This window comes from Notolabrus celidotus, chromosome 16 (genome assembly GCF_009762535.1).
Source record: "Notolabrus celidotus isolate fNotCel1 chromosome 16, fNotCel1.pri, whole genome shotgun sequence".
In the NCBI taxonomy this organism is placed as follows: Eukaryota; Metazoa; Chordata; class Actinopteri; order Labriformes; family Labridae; genus Notolabrus; species Notolabrus celidotus.
In genome coordinates, this window is record NC_048287.1 from 23,822,928 (window position 1) to 23,842,574 (window position 19,647).

The 19,647-nt window shown below is 39.4% G+C and overlaps 3 protein-coding genes across 5 annotated transcripts; all 3 read right to left on the reverse strand.

Annotated features, from left to right (window-relative positions):
* Positions 1-81: 81 nt before the first annotated feature.
* On the reverse strand, positions 82-3,640 carry LOC117827648 (zymogen granule membrane protein 16-like). 2 transcript variants are annotated; one of them, XM_034704278.1, is made up of 6 exons: positions 3,614-3,640; positions 2,709-2,845; positions 2,222-2,260; positions 2,071-2,123; positions 1,657-1,777; positions 82-933 (listed from the first exon to the last, which is right to left on the reverse strand). In XM_034704278.1, exons 4-6 carry the CDS (start codon positions 2,120-2,122, stop codon positions 612-614), a joined length of 495 nt encoding a protein of 164 aa, XP_034560169.1. In that variant the 5' UTR covers position 2,123; positions 2,222-2,260; positions 2,709-2,845; positions 3,614-3,640; the 3' UTR covers positions 82-611. The 2 variants fall into 2 exon arrangements, with proteins under 2 accessions (XP_034560169.1, XP_034560168.1); XM_034704277.1 differs by lacking the exon at positions 3,614-3,640 and adding an exon at positions 3,068-3,191.
* A 2,040-nt stretch (positions 3,641-5,680) lies between these two features.
* Positions 5,681-10,366, reverse strand: LOC117827647 (zymogen granule membrane protein 16-like). Of its 2 annotated transcripts, XM_034704276.1 has the most exons (7): positions 10,272-10,363; positions 9,472-10,162; positions 8,779-8,911; positions 8,299-8,337; positions 8,148-8,200; positions 7,728-7,854; positions 5,681-6,529 (listed from the first exon to the last, which is right to left on the reverse strand). In XM_034704276.1, exons 5-7 carry the CDS (start codon positions 8,197-8,199, stop codon positions 6,208-6,210), a joined length of 501 nt encoding a protein of 166 aa, XP_034560167.1. In that variant the 5' UTR covers position 8,200; positions 8,299-8,337; positions 8,779-8,911; positions 9,472-10,162; positions 10,272-10,363; the 3' UTR covers positions 5,681-6,207. The 2 variants fall into 2 exon arrangements, with proteins under 2 accessions (XP_034560167.1, XP_034560166.1); XM_034704275.1 differs by having other exon boundaries at positions 10,024-10,366.
* A 4,154-nt stretch (positions 10,367-14,520) lies between these two features.
* On the reverse strand, positions 14,521-17,469 carry abrab (actin binding Rho activating protein b). The gene is made up of 2 exons (XM_034705493.1): positions 16,727-17,469; positions 14,521-15,004 (listed from the first exon to the last, which is right to left on the reverse strand). Exons 1-2 carry the CDS (start codon positions 17,467-17,469, stop codon positions 14,521-14,523), a joined length of 1,227 nt encoding a protein of 408 aa, XP_034561384.1.
* Between the last annotated feature and the right edge of the window lie 2,178 nt (positions 17,470-19,647).

The window sequence follows — 19,647 nt, forward strand, 5'->3', positions numbered from 1 at the left end:
ACCTGGTCTGATGCCAGCAGCATGAATGTTCCTCCACTGAAATATTCATAAAAAGTTAAAAAACACAGACACATCGAGCAGTTTCAGTTAACAACAACATTTATATTCAACATTTGTTCCCATAGACATTTCTAACAAGTGCAAAACAATGATTAGAAAAAAGATCAACTTAAGGGAAGGAGAAAATGAAATCAGGATTAAAGTGACGTATCAAAAACAATCAATATGATCAATATCTTGATCATTTGTATGTGACAGCATTTCTTTTGCTATGCTAAAAGCTCCTACATAAAAATCAAGAGGACAAAAACAAGCTCAGGATGAGCGAATCCTTCAAACAGTACAAGTTACTAAATAATGCCCTCTGTTACTTCACATTGTTGCCCAAGTATGCAGCTTAAAGTTTCACCTCACAAGTTTTAAAGGGTTCTAGTAAAAAAACATTTAAGTTCTCTCAACTTAACAATACTTTTTTGATCAAAGAACAATCGTTTTGCTGAGAAAGGATATTTTCAACATGTACAATCTGAACATGACGTTTTGTGACATCAACGTGCTGACAGCAATTTATGAGGCAAACATTCTCTTACTCGTCTGTTACCCCTCTCTCCTCACATCAAGGCGGTGCTGTTGGAAGGCAGGAGGCCCCAGTGAGCTTGGAGAGAGGTGAGGCCTCCGTGGTAGCGTCCGGTGAGTGCAACTAGCTGGGACATGCTGTTGACGGGGGCATACATGTTAAAGGAGTTCCCTGAGGGCTGGCCTGCCTGCAGCGTGCGGCCCTTGGTGGTGGTGAACACCACTGACTGCAGGTAGTGGGAATACTTCCCAGAGATCTGGATGATGGCTTCATCGTCATGCAGCTCCATCTCCTGAACGAACCCAGCTTTGTTACCAACAATTGGAGACCAGATGTAGCCATAGCGGAATTGGAAACTGAAGAAGCAGAGCACAGGGAACAAGTTATGTCACTGTTTTAAAAAAGATAACAGACTTGTTAGAGCGTACTGATAAACTGTTGCACTGAGGGAATTCTTGAACTCTTTAAGCATGGGGACAGTGTTTGTTTAGTTTTTAGTTCACCCTGTTACTGTTTTGATCTATAGATATTCAATCTAACCACGCCCAGTGGTGGACATCCATCTGCCGAGTCCAGATGGGCCGAGAAACTGGGTGAAAAATGCATCGATCCAAAGCTGAAAATAGTCCCTTTGTGACTTTTGCTGTTTTGTCAGGATTAAATATATGTAAAATGATCAAAATGTCTGTTTGTAACATATAACACAAAAATATTGTATCTTAAGTATTTTAATTGTTTTTTTTATTTAATGCAGATCATAACTTGTCCCTAACCTTAACCAAGTGTTATCAGGACCTTGACATAACAGTAGGAAGTTTAAAAAAGGTGCACTCAGTATATGAGGGGATACTGTTCATCTCGTTTCAACATTTTTAACTTGCTAAAATGTGTAATATTCAACTTATGGGGAGGGTACATTTGTAAGGGGATTGTGTGAATGACACGTCAGACGTGAAATGAGCAGAGTTTAAGAAGCTCCCTTCCTGAGCAAGCTAACCCCCCCTCCTTCAAAAAAAAAAAATACTTCAAAACATGGTGATTGAAAAAGTAAGTACAGGTAAGATCTGTTTGAGACTTACGCATAGAGGTAGTTGCTGTCCCACACTCTGACAGCTGTGATTTTGCCTTGTCCTTTCAGACTGTACGGGCTGCCACTTCCTGTACCCACTTCATTGGAGAAGGAGTAGTACTGAGGCTGAACTGTGAACACAAAAGATGAAAACACATGTCATTATCATTTAGACACGAAAAATGACCTAACCTTTTAATTCTGATATAGGATGTCATCAATGAAATTGACATTTAATTACAGTGAATAGTTATCTACAGTATGTAATTGGTGCAGTATACATACAGCTGTGTAATGGTACAGAAGAAGTTGTGCCTTTCACTCTTTCTCCAACATTTGTGTGTTTTTTTTTGTTGTAAATTTCACATTGGACTTCAAAAAACATCCTTCAGCTTATTCAGCATTACACTCAAACATGACTTACCATCAGCCAGCACACAGGCGGAGAGCAGAGCGGCAAAGACAATGTACTGCATTCTGTGGAACAGAATATAAAGAGGCACATTGATGGATTTATTATTTACCCAGCAGTTATTCGGTGAGTTATACCTGCAGAAAGGTGGATCAATTCTTACCTGGTGCTTTCTTGTTACTTGGATGTGACTGAGAAACACCTTTAAACGATAAAACAGTTGTTAATGAGGCCCCATTATTATTACTATTATTATAGCTACAATCATTTGTATTGCCAATGCTTTTGTTGTGGTTGTCCAGTTGTAGTTCATTTCTTTTTTCTGAATTAAATTATTTTTTCATACTCTTTATTTTCCTAAAAAAACATGAGCACAAATGATTTGCTTTGACTGTTAGAAATCAAAAATATCATTGAAAAAAATCAAAAATCAAAATGGTTTGGTGTGTATGTTCAGTACTGTCTGAATACTAAAAACTCAAATAAAAATCCTTTTTTATATCATCCATCAAACCTTTTTTTATATTCTTAAAGCACTTTAAGTTTAATTATATCATCAACATCAATTACCACAGGTTATTATATGCAAAACAATTGAATTATCTTTAAATTCTAACTATTCAAGTTCAAGTGTAAGCATTAGTACTCACAGATCAGGGTTCAAAGTGTGCAGTGATGTTCTCCAGGCTTAAGTTCCCCCATGAACAACGCAAATCTGTTCCTCTGCATGCAGCATTACTGCTTTTATAGTATGGATCATTCCTGGGCGGTCACACACGAACAATACCTGTCAGTTGAGATTTGAAATCCAGGAAATAATGTCAGCAGTCAGTAAACTATGTTCTTCAAATAACTTCTTTAGAATGAAATATAAGCTTTTTTTACAGGAAACATATTGAACAACATACGATTACAAATTTAATCTGGTCGGTTTTAAACTTTAAGCCCTAATGAGGCTTACAACCTGACATGGCTTGCACAATTAAAATGGGAACAAAAACAGTCTCACCTGTCTAATCTTTTCTTTTATCTGTGATCGAAAGCAGATAGGTCAAAACTAGTTCTTATGTGAATGCTTGACATTTTCCTCCTTGAGAGGGCTTTGCGTCAACATGACCACATCTTTGATGCAATTTGATATGCATGAAATGGCAGCTAAACAAATCAGTGGAAAATCAGACTCTCTTCCAAATTTCAAATCCCGCCTCAAAACCCTACTCTCTGTAAACACCTCTCATGTACCTTTTTTAAAATTGCATTTCACCCTTCCAGTCATTGTTCTTTTCGTATTGTATATTGTTTGTTTTATCGAGTGCTTTTCTTCATATTAAGTGTGTTTTTATTATTGTTACATTTGTACGGTGACCTTGGGTGTCCTGAAAGGCGCCCATAAATTAAATGTTTTATTATTATTTTTAATTATAGCTCGAGCTGGACTCTTGTTTTTCTGTATTAATGTTAATTTTTATTCTTAGTTTACTTTTTTTTTTTTTTACAAAGCAATCCACCTCCACCGTATCTCCCCCAATCACAACTCTCTGTTGCAGCTACTCACACCACCATACCGCGGCTCATTCGTCAGGTCACACTGAAAATGAGACAAAATCTTATTCACTCAAGGAAACCAGCTTTGTTATCTTGCTGACTTCACACCTGAAGTTTCATGTAAGGACTCTTCCAGGAACTTATCAGAAAGTATTTAAAACTTGTTACGTCTCAGAACCAAATGAAACTCAATGATCCTTTTTTCTTTTCTTTTTTTCATTGAAGTGTTGCATAACCATACGAGACAGGTGAGAGACATGACAATACCGTACACAATATACAAAGCAAAGTGGAAGACAAGACAACAAGTGAACATTTCGGAGACAAAACAGTGACTAGCAGGAACAAACAATGTAATGTAATATTAAGCATTGAGGAAGTTAAAAAGCTCTCTCTCTCTCTCTCTCTCTCTCTCTCTCTCTCTCTCTCTGTGTGTGTGTGTTTGTGAGTGAGTCTCTTTGTATGTTTAATTGCAACATTAAATAATAATAAATTAAAGATAGTTTTTTTGGTGATGGTTAGAGCTACAAGGAGTGAACATCCTTTTGCTTTGTTTAGATTTATGGTTGAGATATCTCAAAGATACATAAGTGAAGTTGGTGATTTTGTGAAATTTCCACCAGCCTGCCAGAGTTGTTGATATTGTTTGGTTTTTGAAACAAGGGTGCTGCTTTATGGTCTGGCTGAGAAACGGTAAGTCTGAAGTTTGAATTTCTTTGCAAATGGTTTGGTTTACATCTAACCATGTGTGATCTGCTTGACAATGGCGGGTCCATTGTTAAAATGGATTATAACTGATTGGCAAGAGAGTAGTGATGAAAATTGGGTGCATCGAGTCTTCCACGTAACTTTTGTTTTTGCAATGTGGCCAGTTTAATTCTAAGTGTTTTATTTTTCCAATAGAAAAACTCACTAATCCTGAGAGGTACTCTAGACCAGGGGTTCCCAAATTGTGGGTCGGGACCCCCTGGTGGATTGCAAGTCATGAATGGTGGGTCATGAGAGGTCTTCCCAAAAATGCTTTTTTAAAATTATCTAAAAATAGTACATTTTACCCATTGTAGTAAAAAATATCTACAGAAATAGTAGCTACATTTGAAATAAAACCTTGAAAATAGAAAAAGTAATGAGTTTTCTGCTTTTCTTTGTTGCCAGATGACTCGTAAGTTTAGGGTTAGTGAACAGTTAATTATCAAAAGCATCAGTAGCAGTAGGTTAATTCATAAAAGCAGAGGAAACACAGCCACAAGCTCATATAGGTAGGCTGATTTTCAGCTGAATGAAGCCACATTAAATCACTTTGAGCAAATGTGGGGGGGGGGTTTGACGGTCGCAGGCTGAAAAGTTTGGGAACCCCTACTCTAGACGACCTGCATGCAGAAAATAGGCAAAGGGAAAGTATTTGTAGTATGAACTTAGTCAGGAACTCTACAGAGTTTACAGGAAGTCTTATTAAAGGTTGTTCGGTAAGTCAAACTAGGAAAGATCAACCAAGTACAGTAAATGCTAATGTACGTGTCAGCGTGACAGCATCACACTAAAGTCAGGAACAGCTGGGTATTTCATGCCCGTTTCACCAGTTTAACCACTGTTGGTGAGAAAGCTCAGCTATGTTGTATCTGAAGAGCCACAGTGCTTTCTGCTGCCATCACTTTATATGACTGTATGTCTGCAGAGATCATTTTTATAGACCTGCTCCACACGTTGATATTTAGCGTCTTTAACATTCTGTACACCTCAATATGATCCGTAGCTATTCAATACTGTCAGTTAAATACATTGTGTCACTAAGGAAAATTTAATTTGGGGAAAAAAATGCATTTGGCATTGTTTTTGGTATGGAAAACGTCTACATTTTATTTAATGATTTTTAGTTAACATTTCCAAAGATCGATCACAGATATTACTTAAAATTGACATTCCTATTAGTGGGTATGAAAGTAGTATCAATCAAATGTCTATCTATCTCACAAATGTCACCTTTCTACTTTCAGTGACCTGGTCTGATGCCAGCAGCATGAATGTTCCTCCACTGAAATATTCATAAAAAGTTAAAAAAAAACACAGACAAATCGAGTAGTTTCAGTTAACAACAACATTTTTATTCAACATCTGTTCCCATAGACATTTCTAACAAGTGCAAAACAATGATTAGAAAAAAGATCAACTTAAGGGAAGGAGAAAATGAAATCAGGATTAAAGTGACGTATCAAAAACAATCAATATGATCAATATCTTGATCATTTGTATGTGACAGCATTTCTTTTGCTATGCTAAAAGCTCCTACATAAAAATCAAGAGGACAAAAACAAGCTCAGGATGAGCTAATCCTTCAAACAGTACAAGTTACTAAATAATGCCCTCTGTTACTTCACATTGTTGCCCAAGTATGCAGCTTAAAGTCACACCTCACAAGTTTTAAAGGGTTCTAGTAAACAACATTTAAGTTCTCTCAACTTAAAAATACTTTTTTGATCAAAGAACAATTATTTTACTGAGAAAGGATATTTTCAACATGTACAATCTGAACATGACGTTTTGTGACATCAATGTGCTGACAGCAATTGATGAGGCAAACATGCTCTCACTCCTCTGTTACCCTTCTCAATACAAGGCGGTGCTGTTGGAAGGCGGAATGCCCCAGTGAGCTTGGAAAGAGGTGATGTATCCTTGGTAGCGTCCGCTGAATGCAACTAGCTGGGACATGCTGTTGACGGGGGCATACATGTTGAAGGATTTCCCTGAGGGCTGGCCTGCGTGCAGCGTGCGGCCCTTGGTGGTGGTGAACACCACTGACTGCACGAAGTGGGAATACTTCCCAGAGATCTGGATGATGGATTCATCGTCATGCAGCTTCATCTCCTGGGGCAACCCATATTGGCGACCAACAACTGGAGACCAGATGTAGCCGTAGCAGAATTGGAAACTGAAGAAGCAGAGCACAGGGAACAAGTTATGTCACTGTTTTAAAAAAGATAACAGACTTGTTAGAGCGTACTGATAAACTGTTGCACTGAGGGAATTCTTGAACTCTTTGAGCATGGGAACAGTGTTTGTTTAGTTTTTAGTTCACCCTGTTAATGTTTATACTCAAGTATTTTAATAGATTTTTGTATTTAACGGAGACCATAACTTCTCCCTAACCTTAATGGCCCAATGTCACACCTTAACGATTTAGCCAGCGTATGCCGGCTTACAAAACAAGTACGCTGGTGTACGTCGCATAAGTTATAGGTAAGTTTTGTATAAGTTAAGAGCACGCTAAAGCACGCTGGTTTACATCGTAGTACGGCGAGTAAGTCGAAAATGTTGTGCAGTGTATGGATCATACGTCCAACATACACCTGCCATAAGTTGTAGGTAAGTTATGCGATCGTTGACACATGATCACACACATGTAGAGCTGTGTGTCTGCGTGTATGAGTGTGAGAAGCCTTGGAGCCCTCACTCAGTGTCAAATAGCGGAGCCTCTGAAACAGAATGTCAGAGCATGTCAGAGTCTGGTGATGTTCAACGATTAAAGCTGCTTTTGTTGAATTAAATGAAGTTCAAAATGTTAAATTTTTGAAAGTGTAGTGAATAAGTGTAACTTCTTGTAAAGTCCAGAGGCTGTTCCTGCTGGTTTCACTCCTCTGACACTCTCCACAGCTCATCATGTTCTTACAAAGAGAGACTGCAGAGTTTGTAATAACACGTTTTTTAATCACCAATGCAAGTGCATCTAACTTCAAAACGTATACATTGTCATAAACACCTTGTTGGTGTTAGTACGCTGCTGCACACTTTGCACAAATGGACTATAGTTGAGCATAAGTTATGAATATGCTATGTATATGCTCAAAATTGAAAAAAACATCAGTGAATGTCAGCGTTTTAGAGGCATTATGATATGTAGGGAAAACGCTAGCTAAATCGTCAAGGTGTGACAGGGCCATAACCAAGTGTTATCAGAGCCTTGACATAACAGAGGGAAGTTTAAAAATGGTGCACTCAATATATAAGGGGATACTGTTCTGTACTGAGCTCCCTTCCTGAGCAAGCTACCCCCCCTCAAAATAAAAAAAAATACTTAAAAACATGGTGATTGAAAAAGTAAGTACAGTTAAGATCTGTTTGAGACTTACGCAGCGATGTAGTTGCCGTAGACATCCCACACTCTGACAGCTGTGATTTTGCCTTGTCCTTTCAGACTGTACGGGAAGCCATTTCCTGAACCCACTTCATCGGAGAAGGAGTAGTACTGAGGCTGGACTGTGAACACAAAAGATGAAAACACATGTCGTTATCATTTAGACACGAAAAATGACCTAACCTTTTAATTCTGATACAGAATGTCATCAATAAAATTGACATTTAATTACAGTTAATAGTTATCTACAGTATGTAATTGGTGCAGTATACATACAGCTGTGTAATGGTACAGAGGAACTTGTACCTTTCACTCTTTCTCCAAACATTTGTGTTTTTTCTTTTTTGTAAATTTTACATTGGACTTCAAAAAATATCTTTCAGCTTCTTCAGCATTACACTCAAACATGACTTACCATCAGCCAGCACACAGGCGGAGAGCAGAGCGGCCAAGACAATGTACTGCATTCTGTGGAACAGAAGATAAAGAGGCACATTGATGGATTTATTATTTACCCAGCAGTTATTCGGTGAGTTATACCTGCAGAAAGGTGGATCAATTCTTACCTGGTGCTTTCTTGTTACTTGGATGTGACTGAGAAATACCTTTAAACGATAAAACAGTTGTTAAATAGGCCCCATTATTATTACTATTATTATAAATACTATCATTTGTATTGCCAATGCTTTTGTTGTTGTTGTCCACACGCTTTACAGTTGTAGTTAATTTCTTTTATTTTTTAATTCAATTAACTTTTCAGTCTTTCTTTTCATAAAATATAAAAAAACCTGAACACAAATTATTTGCTTTGACTGTTAGAAATAAAAATATCATTGTAAAAATGTAATACTTTTTCAAAATTATTTGGTCAGTGTGTTTAATATCTCAATACTCAAAACTCAAATAAAAATCCTTTTTTTATATTCTTAAAGCACTTTAAGTATAATAATAACAACAACAACACCAATTATCACAGGTTATTGTATGACAACATCTTGTAGTTATCTCTAAATTCTAACTATTCAAGCTCAAGCATTAGTACTCACAGATCAAGGTTCAAAGTGTTCAGTGATGTTGTCCAGGCTGAAGTTCCCTCTGTGAGCAGCGCAAATCTGTTCCTCTGCATGCAGCATCACAGCTTTATAGTAATGGACATAGGCGGTCACTCACAAACAATACCTGTCATTTGAGATTCGAGATCCGAGAAACAGTGTCAGCAATCGGTAAACAAGGTGTTTTCCTGGCACGTCACAGTTTGATTTATGAAAAGGTGTGTCAGGATCTGTCAATCAGGCTGAGATGACAATGTCAGTAAAGAATGATCTTATAAAAATAAAATATAAGCTCTTTTTATGGAACGCATCTTGAATAAAATATGATTACAAATTGAATTATATCAGTTTTAAACTTTAGGCCCTAATGAAGCTTACAACCTGACATGACTTGCACAATTAAAATGGGAATAAAAACTGAGTTTCACCTGTGTAATCTGTTTTATCTGTGATCAAAAGCATATAGGTCTAAACTGTTCTTATGTGAATGGTGTATGTGAATGTAGCATAAGCTACTTGTTCAATCTGATTGGAAGGTTTGTATCTCTGTGAGTGTGACCAGACAACATAGACATTCATTACTGTGGTAGTTTCTTGCTCAGGAGTTTGTTTCTGTGAAATGAACTTTGTGCTATTCAGCTAATCTAGGCCAAATGGCCAAATGCTAAACAAAAAGGAGGTCATCACCTTTGATCCAGTTTATCCTCCTGAACCATCCACCTCTAAGGTCAATATTAATGTCATATTAAAATAAGGAGGGCTCTCGCATGGAAGGCTTTAGACAGTTTGGCCTGTCCAACCACCCTGTCATACACAGGGACCATTTTCCTGGATGGACGTGCATGCTGGACACTAAAGGGGGTCAGCAGAGGTCCCTGGATGGGTTCTACCCAATTATGCTGCATGTGATTCTAACCTGATGCTGTAGGAGACAACACATGGGCATCGACTATAAGGACGTCTCACATTATGTTCTCAAGATGTGATGTGATGATGGCGCATAAAGCATGGTCAAGTTAACCAGATGCAGAGGATCAAGATACCTGAAAACTTCACAGCAAGCTGTACTATGTTGTAAATCCACAGCAGAGCTTTTTGTTAGGACTAGTGTTATAGTCGAGTCTTGAGTCCTCAGAGTTTCAGTCCAAGTCTAGTCGAGTCTTCAAAGAAGAATCTGACTTAAGTCTGAGTCCAGTGCCCATCATCTGGGTTCTAAGTCCCTGCTGTGTCCTTATTTACCCTTTTTCTACAAGGTCAGAACCAGGGTTGGTTTGGAGCCAGTGCTTTATCTGGAACCAGTTCTTTTTGTTTCCACCACCAAAGACCTGGCCCTCAGCCAGAGAAAACAGTTCCAGAGTGGCACCAGGTCCTCGTCGAGCTAGAAGAAAGAACCGCTTACGTCAGGGGCTGGGGGCAGGGTTATTGTGGCCAAAATTACACAACTCTGAACTTTGTTGTGTTTAAAAAGAACAGAAAAAAGAATGTACCATCTTCATTTACATGTTTGATTCAAGCGTTTCAGCTCATGCGCACAAGATAATTCACTAATTCAATTCTTGCTTAATAACTTTCGGCACATTCAATACTGGAATCAAAATGTATTTGATAATCACCTCCCTCAAAACAGACCACCAGTCTTTCCAGACAGGTAGCATTAATTGGTGCTGTGCTTGCACGCTGTGGATTCGCTCGTACACATTACGCTCTGGCTGACTGTTAATCCTCCTCTTCCCGTCAGTACGGGAGTTAGATTTTAAATGTTTTCCTCTCATTCTTTTGAAATCAATGGAAAAGTATTCCATGCTCCTCTTGATAAGCAAACTTGGCAGCCCAAGCATTCGAGTCCTATCGTTTTCCCTGTGGATCAGCTGCCTAAATGCAATGTGCATGTGGCGTTTGCATAAAAGTAAAAAAAAATCTGGTACTTCAGGCACTGTCTTGTTGGCATGTAAAAGTGTAGAACCTGAACATAAGATGATCCCATTGTTCCATGTGTATTTCAGGGGGAAAAAACTGTCTTTATTCAGAATAATATATTTAATTGTACTTGAAAATTCTGTGAAAAAGTGTTTCCTCGAAGCAAGAGATGGATCCAGCCCTTGCCATAGAAAAGCAAGCTGGTTCTTAGCTTGCTTGGTTCTTAGCTTGGCCCTTGGATCAGATTCTCACTGATCCTGTATACGTGGCTGGAAATTTAAATTTGAATGAAGTTACAGCACCGTGCCTCGTGCATGAATGCCACTGCACCACTCCTAATTGGGAGACACACTCAACTTTTCTGAAGTGATGTGAACCTTCCAGGTGTCTAATAATGTCAAGTACCTGCGGTCCCAGTGGTTGGGTCACTTTAGCTCCTAACATTACTGTTAGTTTGCTAGCAGTAATGTAATCGACAGTCAAAGTGAGCTAACTTTCGCGTCTCTCTGTGTGCAACCTGGACAGATATCTGATAAAGTTTGAGGCTATGGGCATGGATTTAGCCTAGTGGATGAATTGCGTTGCCTATATAGCGGGCGGCCGGGGCCCAATTCCAGCCTGTGGACCATTTCCCGCCATTTGTGTGTATGTGGTTTCCGGTACTTCCGAAGCCAGCCTCAAGTTGACACTTGATGAACTGCAGTTTTTAACACTCCCGCATTGGCTTCAATTCTCACGGCTGGAGGTTGCCACTTGTTTCCTGCATATCATTCCCCTATGCTCTCCTGGTTGCCTCCTCTATCCACTGTCCTCTCCTCTCTGAATTAAGGTGTAAAAGCCCAAAAATATAACAATACATTTTTTTGAGGCTACCCCTGTGATCTCCTTGATGGTTCTCTTACATATCAAACATGTTGATCTACTCTGCTTTCAAATCTTTGTTAGCAAAACCCACCATTCTTGCACCTCTTTCGTCACCCTGCAGAAATGTTGCCAAGCATGTGTGGTGAGTGCACGTGTTGGAACTTAATACATTATTGGGGCCACTTAAAAAAAAAAATTAACCTTAATAAGTCTGAGTCATTCTTTCCATACTCCAGGCCTGAGTGCAGTCAGTGATTGAGTACAAGTTTAGTCACAGGTCCTGAATCAGGACTCCGAAACCTGGACTCCAGTGTTGTTTGTGTTTGTTTTGTTAAGCAGTGATGTAAAGAAGTACTTGAGCTTGCATTGTACATTCAGAAACATGCATTTCAGTGATGTCAATGTAATTTATAGCTCAAACTGGACTCTTGTTTTTCTGCATTAATTTTATTTTTAATTATTTGTTTACTTATTTTACAAAGCAATCCATCTGCACCATATCTTCTCGAGTCACAACTCCCTGGTGGTGCTGCTGCTGCTCACACCATCATACCCTGGCTCATTCGTCAGGTTCAACTGAAAATGAGACAAAATCTTATTCACTCAAGGAAACCAGCTTTGTTATCTTGCTTACTTCACACCTGAATGTTCATGTAAGGACTCTTCCAAGAACTTATCAAAAAGTATTTAAAACTTGTTACGTTTCACGTTTTGTAGCGTGAACTTAGTCAAGAACTCTACCGAGTTCACAGGAAGTCTTGAGAATAAAAGGTTTTTCAGCAAGTCAAACTAGGAAAGACCAACCAAGTACAGGAAATGTTTACACACGTGTCAGCGTGACAGCACCACATTAGAGCTGGGAACAGCTGGGTAGTTCACGCCAGTTTCACCAGTTTAACCACTGTCAAAGAGAAAGCCCATCTCTGTTGTGCCCGAAGGGCCTCAGCACTTTCTGCAGCTGCAGGGAGCGATTTTGACAATACTTACGGAGCAAAGTCTTGTTCATTTTTTTTAACTTGATATAATTTCTGGGGCTTTAAATATTTACCTGAAACTGACAGTGTTTTGTTTAATGTATGAACCTTGAGACTGAGTCAGTTATGGAAATTCCTATGTGTCTGAAGCAGTTGTCAGAAAAATAAAGCAGCAACAATAAAGCAGAGAGATCCAACATCATAGAGCTCCATTCCCCATCTCTCATTTTAATTTATTATGTACCAGACAGTGCACTGGTGTTAAAATGTTGTGTCACAGGGGAAGAGTGTTATGGATTTATTATGAGGATGATAAATGACTTAAAACTCTTTGTTCATATTCTGGATGTACACCTTCATACACTCTGCTCTGCAATCATCATTCAGTACACGCTTCAATATATTTTCATTCAGAGAAAAAAAGTCATAAAGCAAGAAAAACATTGTTTTGCTCGGCCTACAACCAACAACTTTGGTTTCACTCAGTAAGCGTTACAGCACAATGCCATCAAAATGACCTTCACTTTTAATTTGTCAAATGCTAAAAATAGCTGCTAGATTTTGTGCTGTGTGATTAAAAGAAAAAAATCTAACATGGGAATATCCGGTGTGAGAAGGAAAGTTTTCTTTTTCCCCCAGACAGTCATTCTAACTCTTTACATTAATCATAAAAGGCTCCGTCTAACAGGCCAGGAGAGCTGAAAGTGCTGTGGTCTGCTCTGTTCCTCTGCATTGTGCCGGGAACAGTATAATGAGTGCTGAGCTGCAGGTATTCAGGCAGTGAAACCCAATCCCTGTCTGAATTGCTGTGCTTCACTTTACCGCAAAGCTTCAGCTCTTAAAAACATTAACACCAAGTGTCTCATTGACATAAGCCACAAAGAAAGTGCAAAAAGACGTGTAGGAGGAGCAGCAAGAGAGTCTGAATGGCCGCTTGAGCAGCCAAAGATTGACTAGCTATGATCTGTTAAACTCAATATGTAATACATTCTGCTGTACTGTACTTTTTGAACATGGATGTGACTTGTACGACTGAATCATCTACAAAAGTTGTTAATGGGGCAGGTGTGTGTGTGTGTACACTTGTCCAATTTCCTGATGTGATGAGGAAGGTTTTTTTCCCTTATTACAAAAGTAGTTTCTACTCTATCCATCCATCCATCCATCCATTTTCTTCAGCTTATCCATGATTGGGTCACGGAGGCAGCAGTCTGAGCAGTTCCTACTGACAGTAATATTGATGACAACATACAGGATGTTGTGAAATAGTTCAAATGTTAGCACCCCTTGAAGTCTTTGCCTAGCCCTCATGTGTATTCAAAGGGCCACATGGGGGTGCCAGTGAGCATCTCTGTCCATGTGCTGATTCATTTATTAGTGGTTGCTGGTTTGACTCTTGGTTTGATCCTTTGTATATCATCCCCCGCTCTCTACTACACACATTTCCTGTCTCTGTTTAGCTGTCCTATCTAATAAGACAAAAAAAAAATGCCTGAAACAAACAAAACAGAAAATAGATGAGTGTCTGCCAACGTTACACAGCTGAAAGCTAGTGTTAAACCCAGTATTTAACCTGATAGGAAAGTCTTTGCAGGGAAAGTATTTGCAGTAACGAGCCTTGTTGCAGGAAGAGGACCGTGGAAGATTTATCCTGTTTGTGAGTGTTTTGTCGCCATCCTCTAGGGTGATTTTGACATTCCCAATAAATCCAGCTGAAAATCATTATTTCAACCCTCTTTATTTTGGGGGTTTGCTAAACAAACCTACTTTGAATAGTCAAGCTGGGCTCATTCGCCATTTTTTTTGGTGTCCTCTTTCCTTTGATATTGTTCTGAAGGCGTCCTCTAAAAAAAACCCAGGTGATTTTAAATCCCCATCTTAGCCCGGCTTTGTAATGACTGAGGCTATATCTCAAGTCCCATTGTACCATCCGAGTATCTATAAGAGGATTTGGAGTTCACCTTTCACCCAGACGTTCACATCAAACCAGCAGAGTAATGATCACTCCATCATCCTGGCCCTGCCACAGCATCTCTCCTTCAAATGCCACCTTCCCATGTTTCCTCGCTCTCATCAGGATCCCTACCACCTTATCCGAGATGCGCACGTATCTGTCAAACAGCTGTCCAAACGTGACGCGGGTCTTTCCATCCCTGTCTGGATCTTCCATCATCCTGATAACGTAACACATGTCGTCTATCTCGCGGTGAATGTGCTGCTCAGCTCGCTTCGCTCTCTCGGCTGTCTGGGTTCCCTCTTTGGGGCGACCGTATCCCTCCTGGCCCTTCTGGAGGCGGAGTGACATAGAGTAATCATAGTCGAAGTATTCACTGAAGGGGTTGAGTTTCTGGTTGTCGGTGTGCTCTGAGGCCCAGTTCTGCCAGCGGCTCTTGAGGTTTCCCACAGCGCTGTATTTCTTGGAGAGGGCGTTGATCTTGTTGGCGTCATCAGCTTCTTTTTTGAACCTGGGAGAGACCCATGATAACATCACAGACCGTTAGAAAGACACAGCACTCGGGCCTTATCCTTTGAACTCGTAAGGGGAGTTGAAAATGATTCAGGCTGTTCAGACACTCGGTTGGATTTAGGAAAATATTATGGTTTGGGTGAAAGGGATTTTTAAATGTAATTTTTGTTTGACAATGGACATGAGCAGCACTGTTGAATTTTAAAGGCCTTACATGAAAGACTTATTCACACACTGGGACCCTAGTCAGGACATAATGCACCTACTGCAGTCAAATAGACACTATCAAGCCAAAATGTGAATATTAATTTGGAAAGGCATGGATAATATGATTTCATTCACTAAGACTGTGGCTTCGGGTCAGTCAAACCTCCGACAAGTACATCAAAATAAACCTAAGAAACTGTCATTTTTGAAGGATGTGTTAATTTCCTACATTTAAAAATGCCCTAGTCAAAATTAATTTAATTTCGTCCACATTATTGAAGTTATTCACCAGATATTTTGGACCTTGTCTCTCTACATTCAGACAGCGGGCTGTACACTGGCAGCGTAGCCATCTAGTGGTGTCTTGCATTCGACGGAGGAGGCATGACTATTTCAGCAGTAAAAGCCTTATGTCTGGCAGGCGGGTTTCATTAAACCCCCACAAACTCTATGTAAGAATTCAACTTAGAACTTTTAGTGTTTAACTGGGGGTGCTTCACTCAGGGAAACTCAGTCTGCATTGTTTCTGTAACTCATACTTGGTAAACATTGCTTCAACAAGGTGATTTTCATTGGCTCCTGTGGTGATGAGATGACAGGAGTGATGCATATGCTTGCATTTAAAACTCCTTTTCCCACACCTTGAGTGATTCTACTCCTCCTACTTTATTGTGTTTTAGCTGCTGGCTGCAGAGTTAATATGTCAAAAGGTTAGTGCCAGACACACCAACTGTTGTTGTTTGCAAAAAACAATGTAAATGTCCATATTCTGTCCCAGCTCCAGAGGACTAAAGACAACAGTGTTTGTTTCTTTTTTCTTTTTAACAACAATGTGCCGGCTACAGTTTGTGCCAGTTTGTTTGTTGTCACCTCTGGGCTGCTTCAACAATGAGGGCCTGCCACGTAAAGTCACACACCAGAGGCACTTAAATGTGTATGTACCACTCAGAGACATGCTGTTCGGAGTCAGATTCTGGATCATATTCATAGTGTACTGGTGTGGATTCTTCTGGTGCACTCGCCATTTTTTTGTTTGTTGTATTTTAGCCTTTAAACCCATCTGCACTGGTCTGTTCTCTCTCATCACAGACAACATCCAGACAGCCAATCAGCACAACACCTCATTATCATAACATCACTACACACTCACATCACTTCATGTATAATGAGGTTAGAAACTGAGCGGCTGCAAATCCTCCACAGGGGCTAAACTTGCAATGTTTTTTGCATCAGATTTCAAAACCTTGCATACAAGACAATTTAGAAGTGTTGTAAACAGCAAAAATACCAATATAAAAAGGACTTTTAAGATAACATCAAATGTGTTTTCTTTCCAACTCTCGTCTGCATCCATTAAATCAATCTATTTGGGAATCTGTCTTTAGCTGTACATCAGACTTTCAAGATATGTTTCATCCTTACTCCATGTCTTGTTTTTCCACAATTTTAAATCACATGGGATAAAAGCAACTTCCTGTCCTAACACATAATTGGGCTCATCCATCATACTTACACTGGAACTGAGGGTCTTTTAATTTTAACAGCCACATCAGAGTCTTCTTCTGTCTCTTCTTTTGAAATGCATGTCCTGTATGTTTGAGCTTCCTCTATGCCCCCTGTCGCTTTATCTGCTCCAAGGTGTGCACCGCCCTCTGTAACACCAGTTTTCTCCACCTGCTTCCAGCTTTTGGTCAGAGATGAAACCATGTTGGAGCATTTTCTGCGGCGTGTGGGCGAGTTCTTCTTCTTCAGAAGCCTGTCGATCTCCTCGTCTGAGGGTAGGGACTCCGTCTTGATCTTTTCAGTGAGGAGCTCGATGCCTGCACCTTTCTCCTGAACCCCACTGGTCACAGTTTTCACTACTTGCTTTACCTTGATGTGAGGCGCAACAGTTGGCTCAGTTGAGTCCTTGAATTCCTTAGTCTTTGGAGCCTCGTTAGTCACTTTCTCAGGAATAAGTGTCTTCTGAGCCTCTACTGAAATGATGTCATGGTTTTGAGGTGTTTCTGTTGGTTGAGTCTGAGTCTGGGGAGGGTTCTTTGGGACCCATGTTTTTCTTGGTGCCTCTGTTGGTCCACCCAGCGAAGACGGGGACCAGCCGCTTGGTTCACTGGCCTGCTTCGTCTCGTTCTCACTCACCCATAGCTGCCAGCTGCTCGTCAGGCTGCACACCATGCTAATGGTGCGGAGCTTCTTGATGTTCTTGTTGGTGGATGGTTTCCTTTGGGAGGCTTGTCCAGACTGTTTGTCAGACATAACTATAAGTACTAGTGTCTCAATATAGGCTCAATTAATCCCACTAAGCTATTTTCCTTGATAGCTGTCAGATTAGCTTCAACATATTCAGCCTCTCCCAACACGAATATTTGTTTCCCTGTAGTTTTCACTCCCTTGACTGCGTCCTGCCTTAGCGCTTGCCGCTCTAAATTAGGGTGAGTAAACCCCAACATGACCGTGGAAAGTATTTGAGTCATCCTAGGCTACCAAGCTGATCGTCTTTCCCTGACACTGGTCACCCCTCTGGACTCATGTTTCATCACAGAGCTGGTAACTGGAGGTAAACAGGGCAGTGGAGCAGACGGTGATAACTTTAATTAGGGTGTGTGGAGATATAAAGAGTTCACAGACATTCAAATTGATGTACAAAATCCTTGACTAACTTTAAAGCATCAACAGATACGGAAAAATCAACATATCATCCAAAAACAAAATGATATTTCCTCCATTCAGTTGTTTTTCAAGACATAATGGAACCTCCCACTAAAGTGTAGCATTTGTGACCACAAGCTTTGTTGAGCATTACCATTTTCAGTGCTACCAAAACATTCAATCTTAACTTGACTTGCAAAGCATTTCTCTGAGGGTAGTGGTGTTGAGGTAGAAAATGAGATACCCCAGTAAAGTACAAGTATCTTATCAGTGTATTTCAATACATAACAATAGTAAATATGCTATTTTGCTTCCCATCACTGCCTGTTGTTGTGGTTTGAGGCAAAAGTGGATGCTTAGATGTTCCCTTTGGGTACCGTAAAATCTGGAATATAGGTCTTTATTTAAGGCACATTCTGTTTCTGCAGTTTCTTCGGCAAAAAACGTTTCAACTGTCTCACCTTTCCATCAGAACCTGAATTTACTTTTTCAGCTTTTTGAGCTCCAGTAGCTCTTCTGTTGGATCAGACCCAAGTGGCAACCTTCAGTCTTAAAATAGGACGCCTGTGCGGGAATGTGAAAATATGCAGTTTGTCGAGCTGGTCTTCCAGAAACACTTAAAACCACATACACACCCATTCAAAAAAGGCGATCTTACAAGTTTTGCCTAGTTAAGGACATGGCTGACTTGACTGACAGGCGGGGACTATTTACCTATTAGCATAGAGGCCAAAGGGCCCGCCTCAACTCCACGTCTTTGTGTCATACTAGATCAACCAGTTAGGTTGAGTCAGTATTTCAAGCACAGAGACTACGTCCATTTGTTATACAGTCTATAATCAGAGAGGCTTTGTTGCCAGTGACCCTGTTGCTACTTCACCAAACAGTTTTGGTACTGCCCCCTGCAGACTTGCACTGGAAACAATGCCCCTCCAAACAAAAGAAAAAAAAAACTTAATTCAAGGTACTTTTACCTTGAAATAAGCAAAAAAATCTGCCAATAGAACAAGTGAAGCTTTGCTTGGTAAGATTTCTTAAAATAAGACATTATATTTAGAAAACTATCAGGGAAAACTTATTTTAAGCAGTATTTTACCAGTATTTAGTATTTTTTCACTCACAAAAATATTTGTGCACTAATACATTTCATGTCAACTTCTTCATTTGAAATATATTCACCTAATTTTGAGTTGTATTATAGCGGCACTTCTCTAGGTTTAAGACCATCTTGTACTTGAAATAAGATTACAAAGTTTAATTTGAGCATTTTGAGATATAATGTCTTCTCACAGTGAGCTGGATATAATAATATTCAGTCATGTTGTTTTTTAGGATAAGCCAGCTATGCTCAAAAGTAGGTATTTCATTGTGTGCATGTAGTTTGAGGATTTATATTTTTATCTGATTTAGAAGAAACAATGCCTGAAAACTGTAACCCACCCTTAAAAATAAACAACTTTTCTTTCTTTCTTTTATCAATGGAGCTGTTTTCTGATAGATTCTCCAATAAAATGCAGTTACTTAAATCAAGTAAAGGGTTTGTCTTAAATCAAGATTATCCCTCTTCTACAAATAAGATCTCCGCTTGAAAAATGTATGAAATGTTAAATAAACCTTGTTTCTTCTAAATTATAACTCAAAACAAGATCATTTCAAGATTGTTCAACTTATCAAAATATCTAAGATGTATTTTCTTAAAACAAGTCCCTCTATCTTGCTCAAATGTTACTTGTTAAGTAAATTTATCTTAAATCAAGTTGGATAAGACATTTTGACTAAAAATGA

Coding starts and splice junctions, on each gene's coding strand:
- LOC117827648 (XM_034704278.1), bottom strand. CDS start 2,122: ATGCAGTACATTGTCTTTGCCGCTCTGCTCTCCGCCTGTGTGCTGGCT. Junction 1,778..2,070: donor CGCCTGTGTGCTGGCTGATG/GTAAGTCATGTT, acceptor TTGTGTTCACAG/TTCAGCCTCAGTACTACTCC. Junction 934..1,656: donor GACAGCAACTACCTCTATGC/GTAAGTCTCAAA, acceptor CTGCTTCTTCAG/TTTCCAATTCCGCTATGGCT.
- LOC117827647 (XM_034704275.1), bottom strand. CDS start 8,199: ATGCAGTACATTGTCTTGGCCGCTCTGCTCTCCGCCTGTGTGCTGGCT. Junction 7,855..8,147: donor CGCCTGTGTGCTGGCTGATG/GTAAGTCATGTT, acceptor TTGTGTTCACAG/TCCAGCCTCAGTACTACTCC. Junction 6,530..7,727: donor TACGGCAACTACATCGCTGC/GTAAGTCTCAAA, acceptor CTGCTTCTTCAG/TTTCCAATTCTGCTACGGCT.
- abrab (XM_034705493.1), bottom strand. CDS start 17,469: ATGTCTGACAAACAGTCTGGACAAGCCTCCCAAAGGAAACCATCCACC. Junction 15,005..16,726: donor AAAAGACCCTCAGTTCCAGT/GTAAGTATGATG, acceptor GGTCTCTCCCAG/GTTCAAAAAAGAAGCTGATG.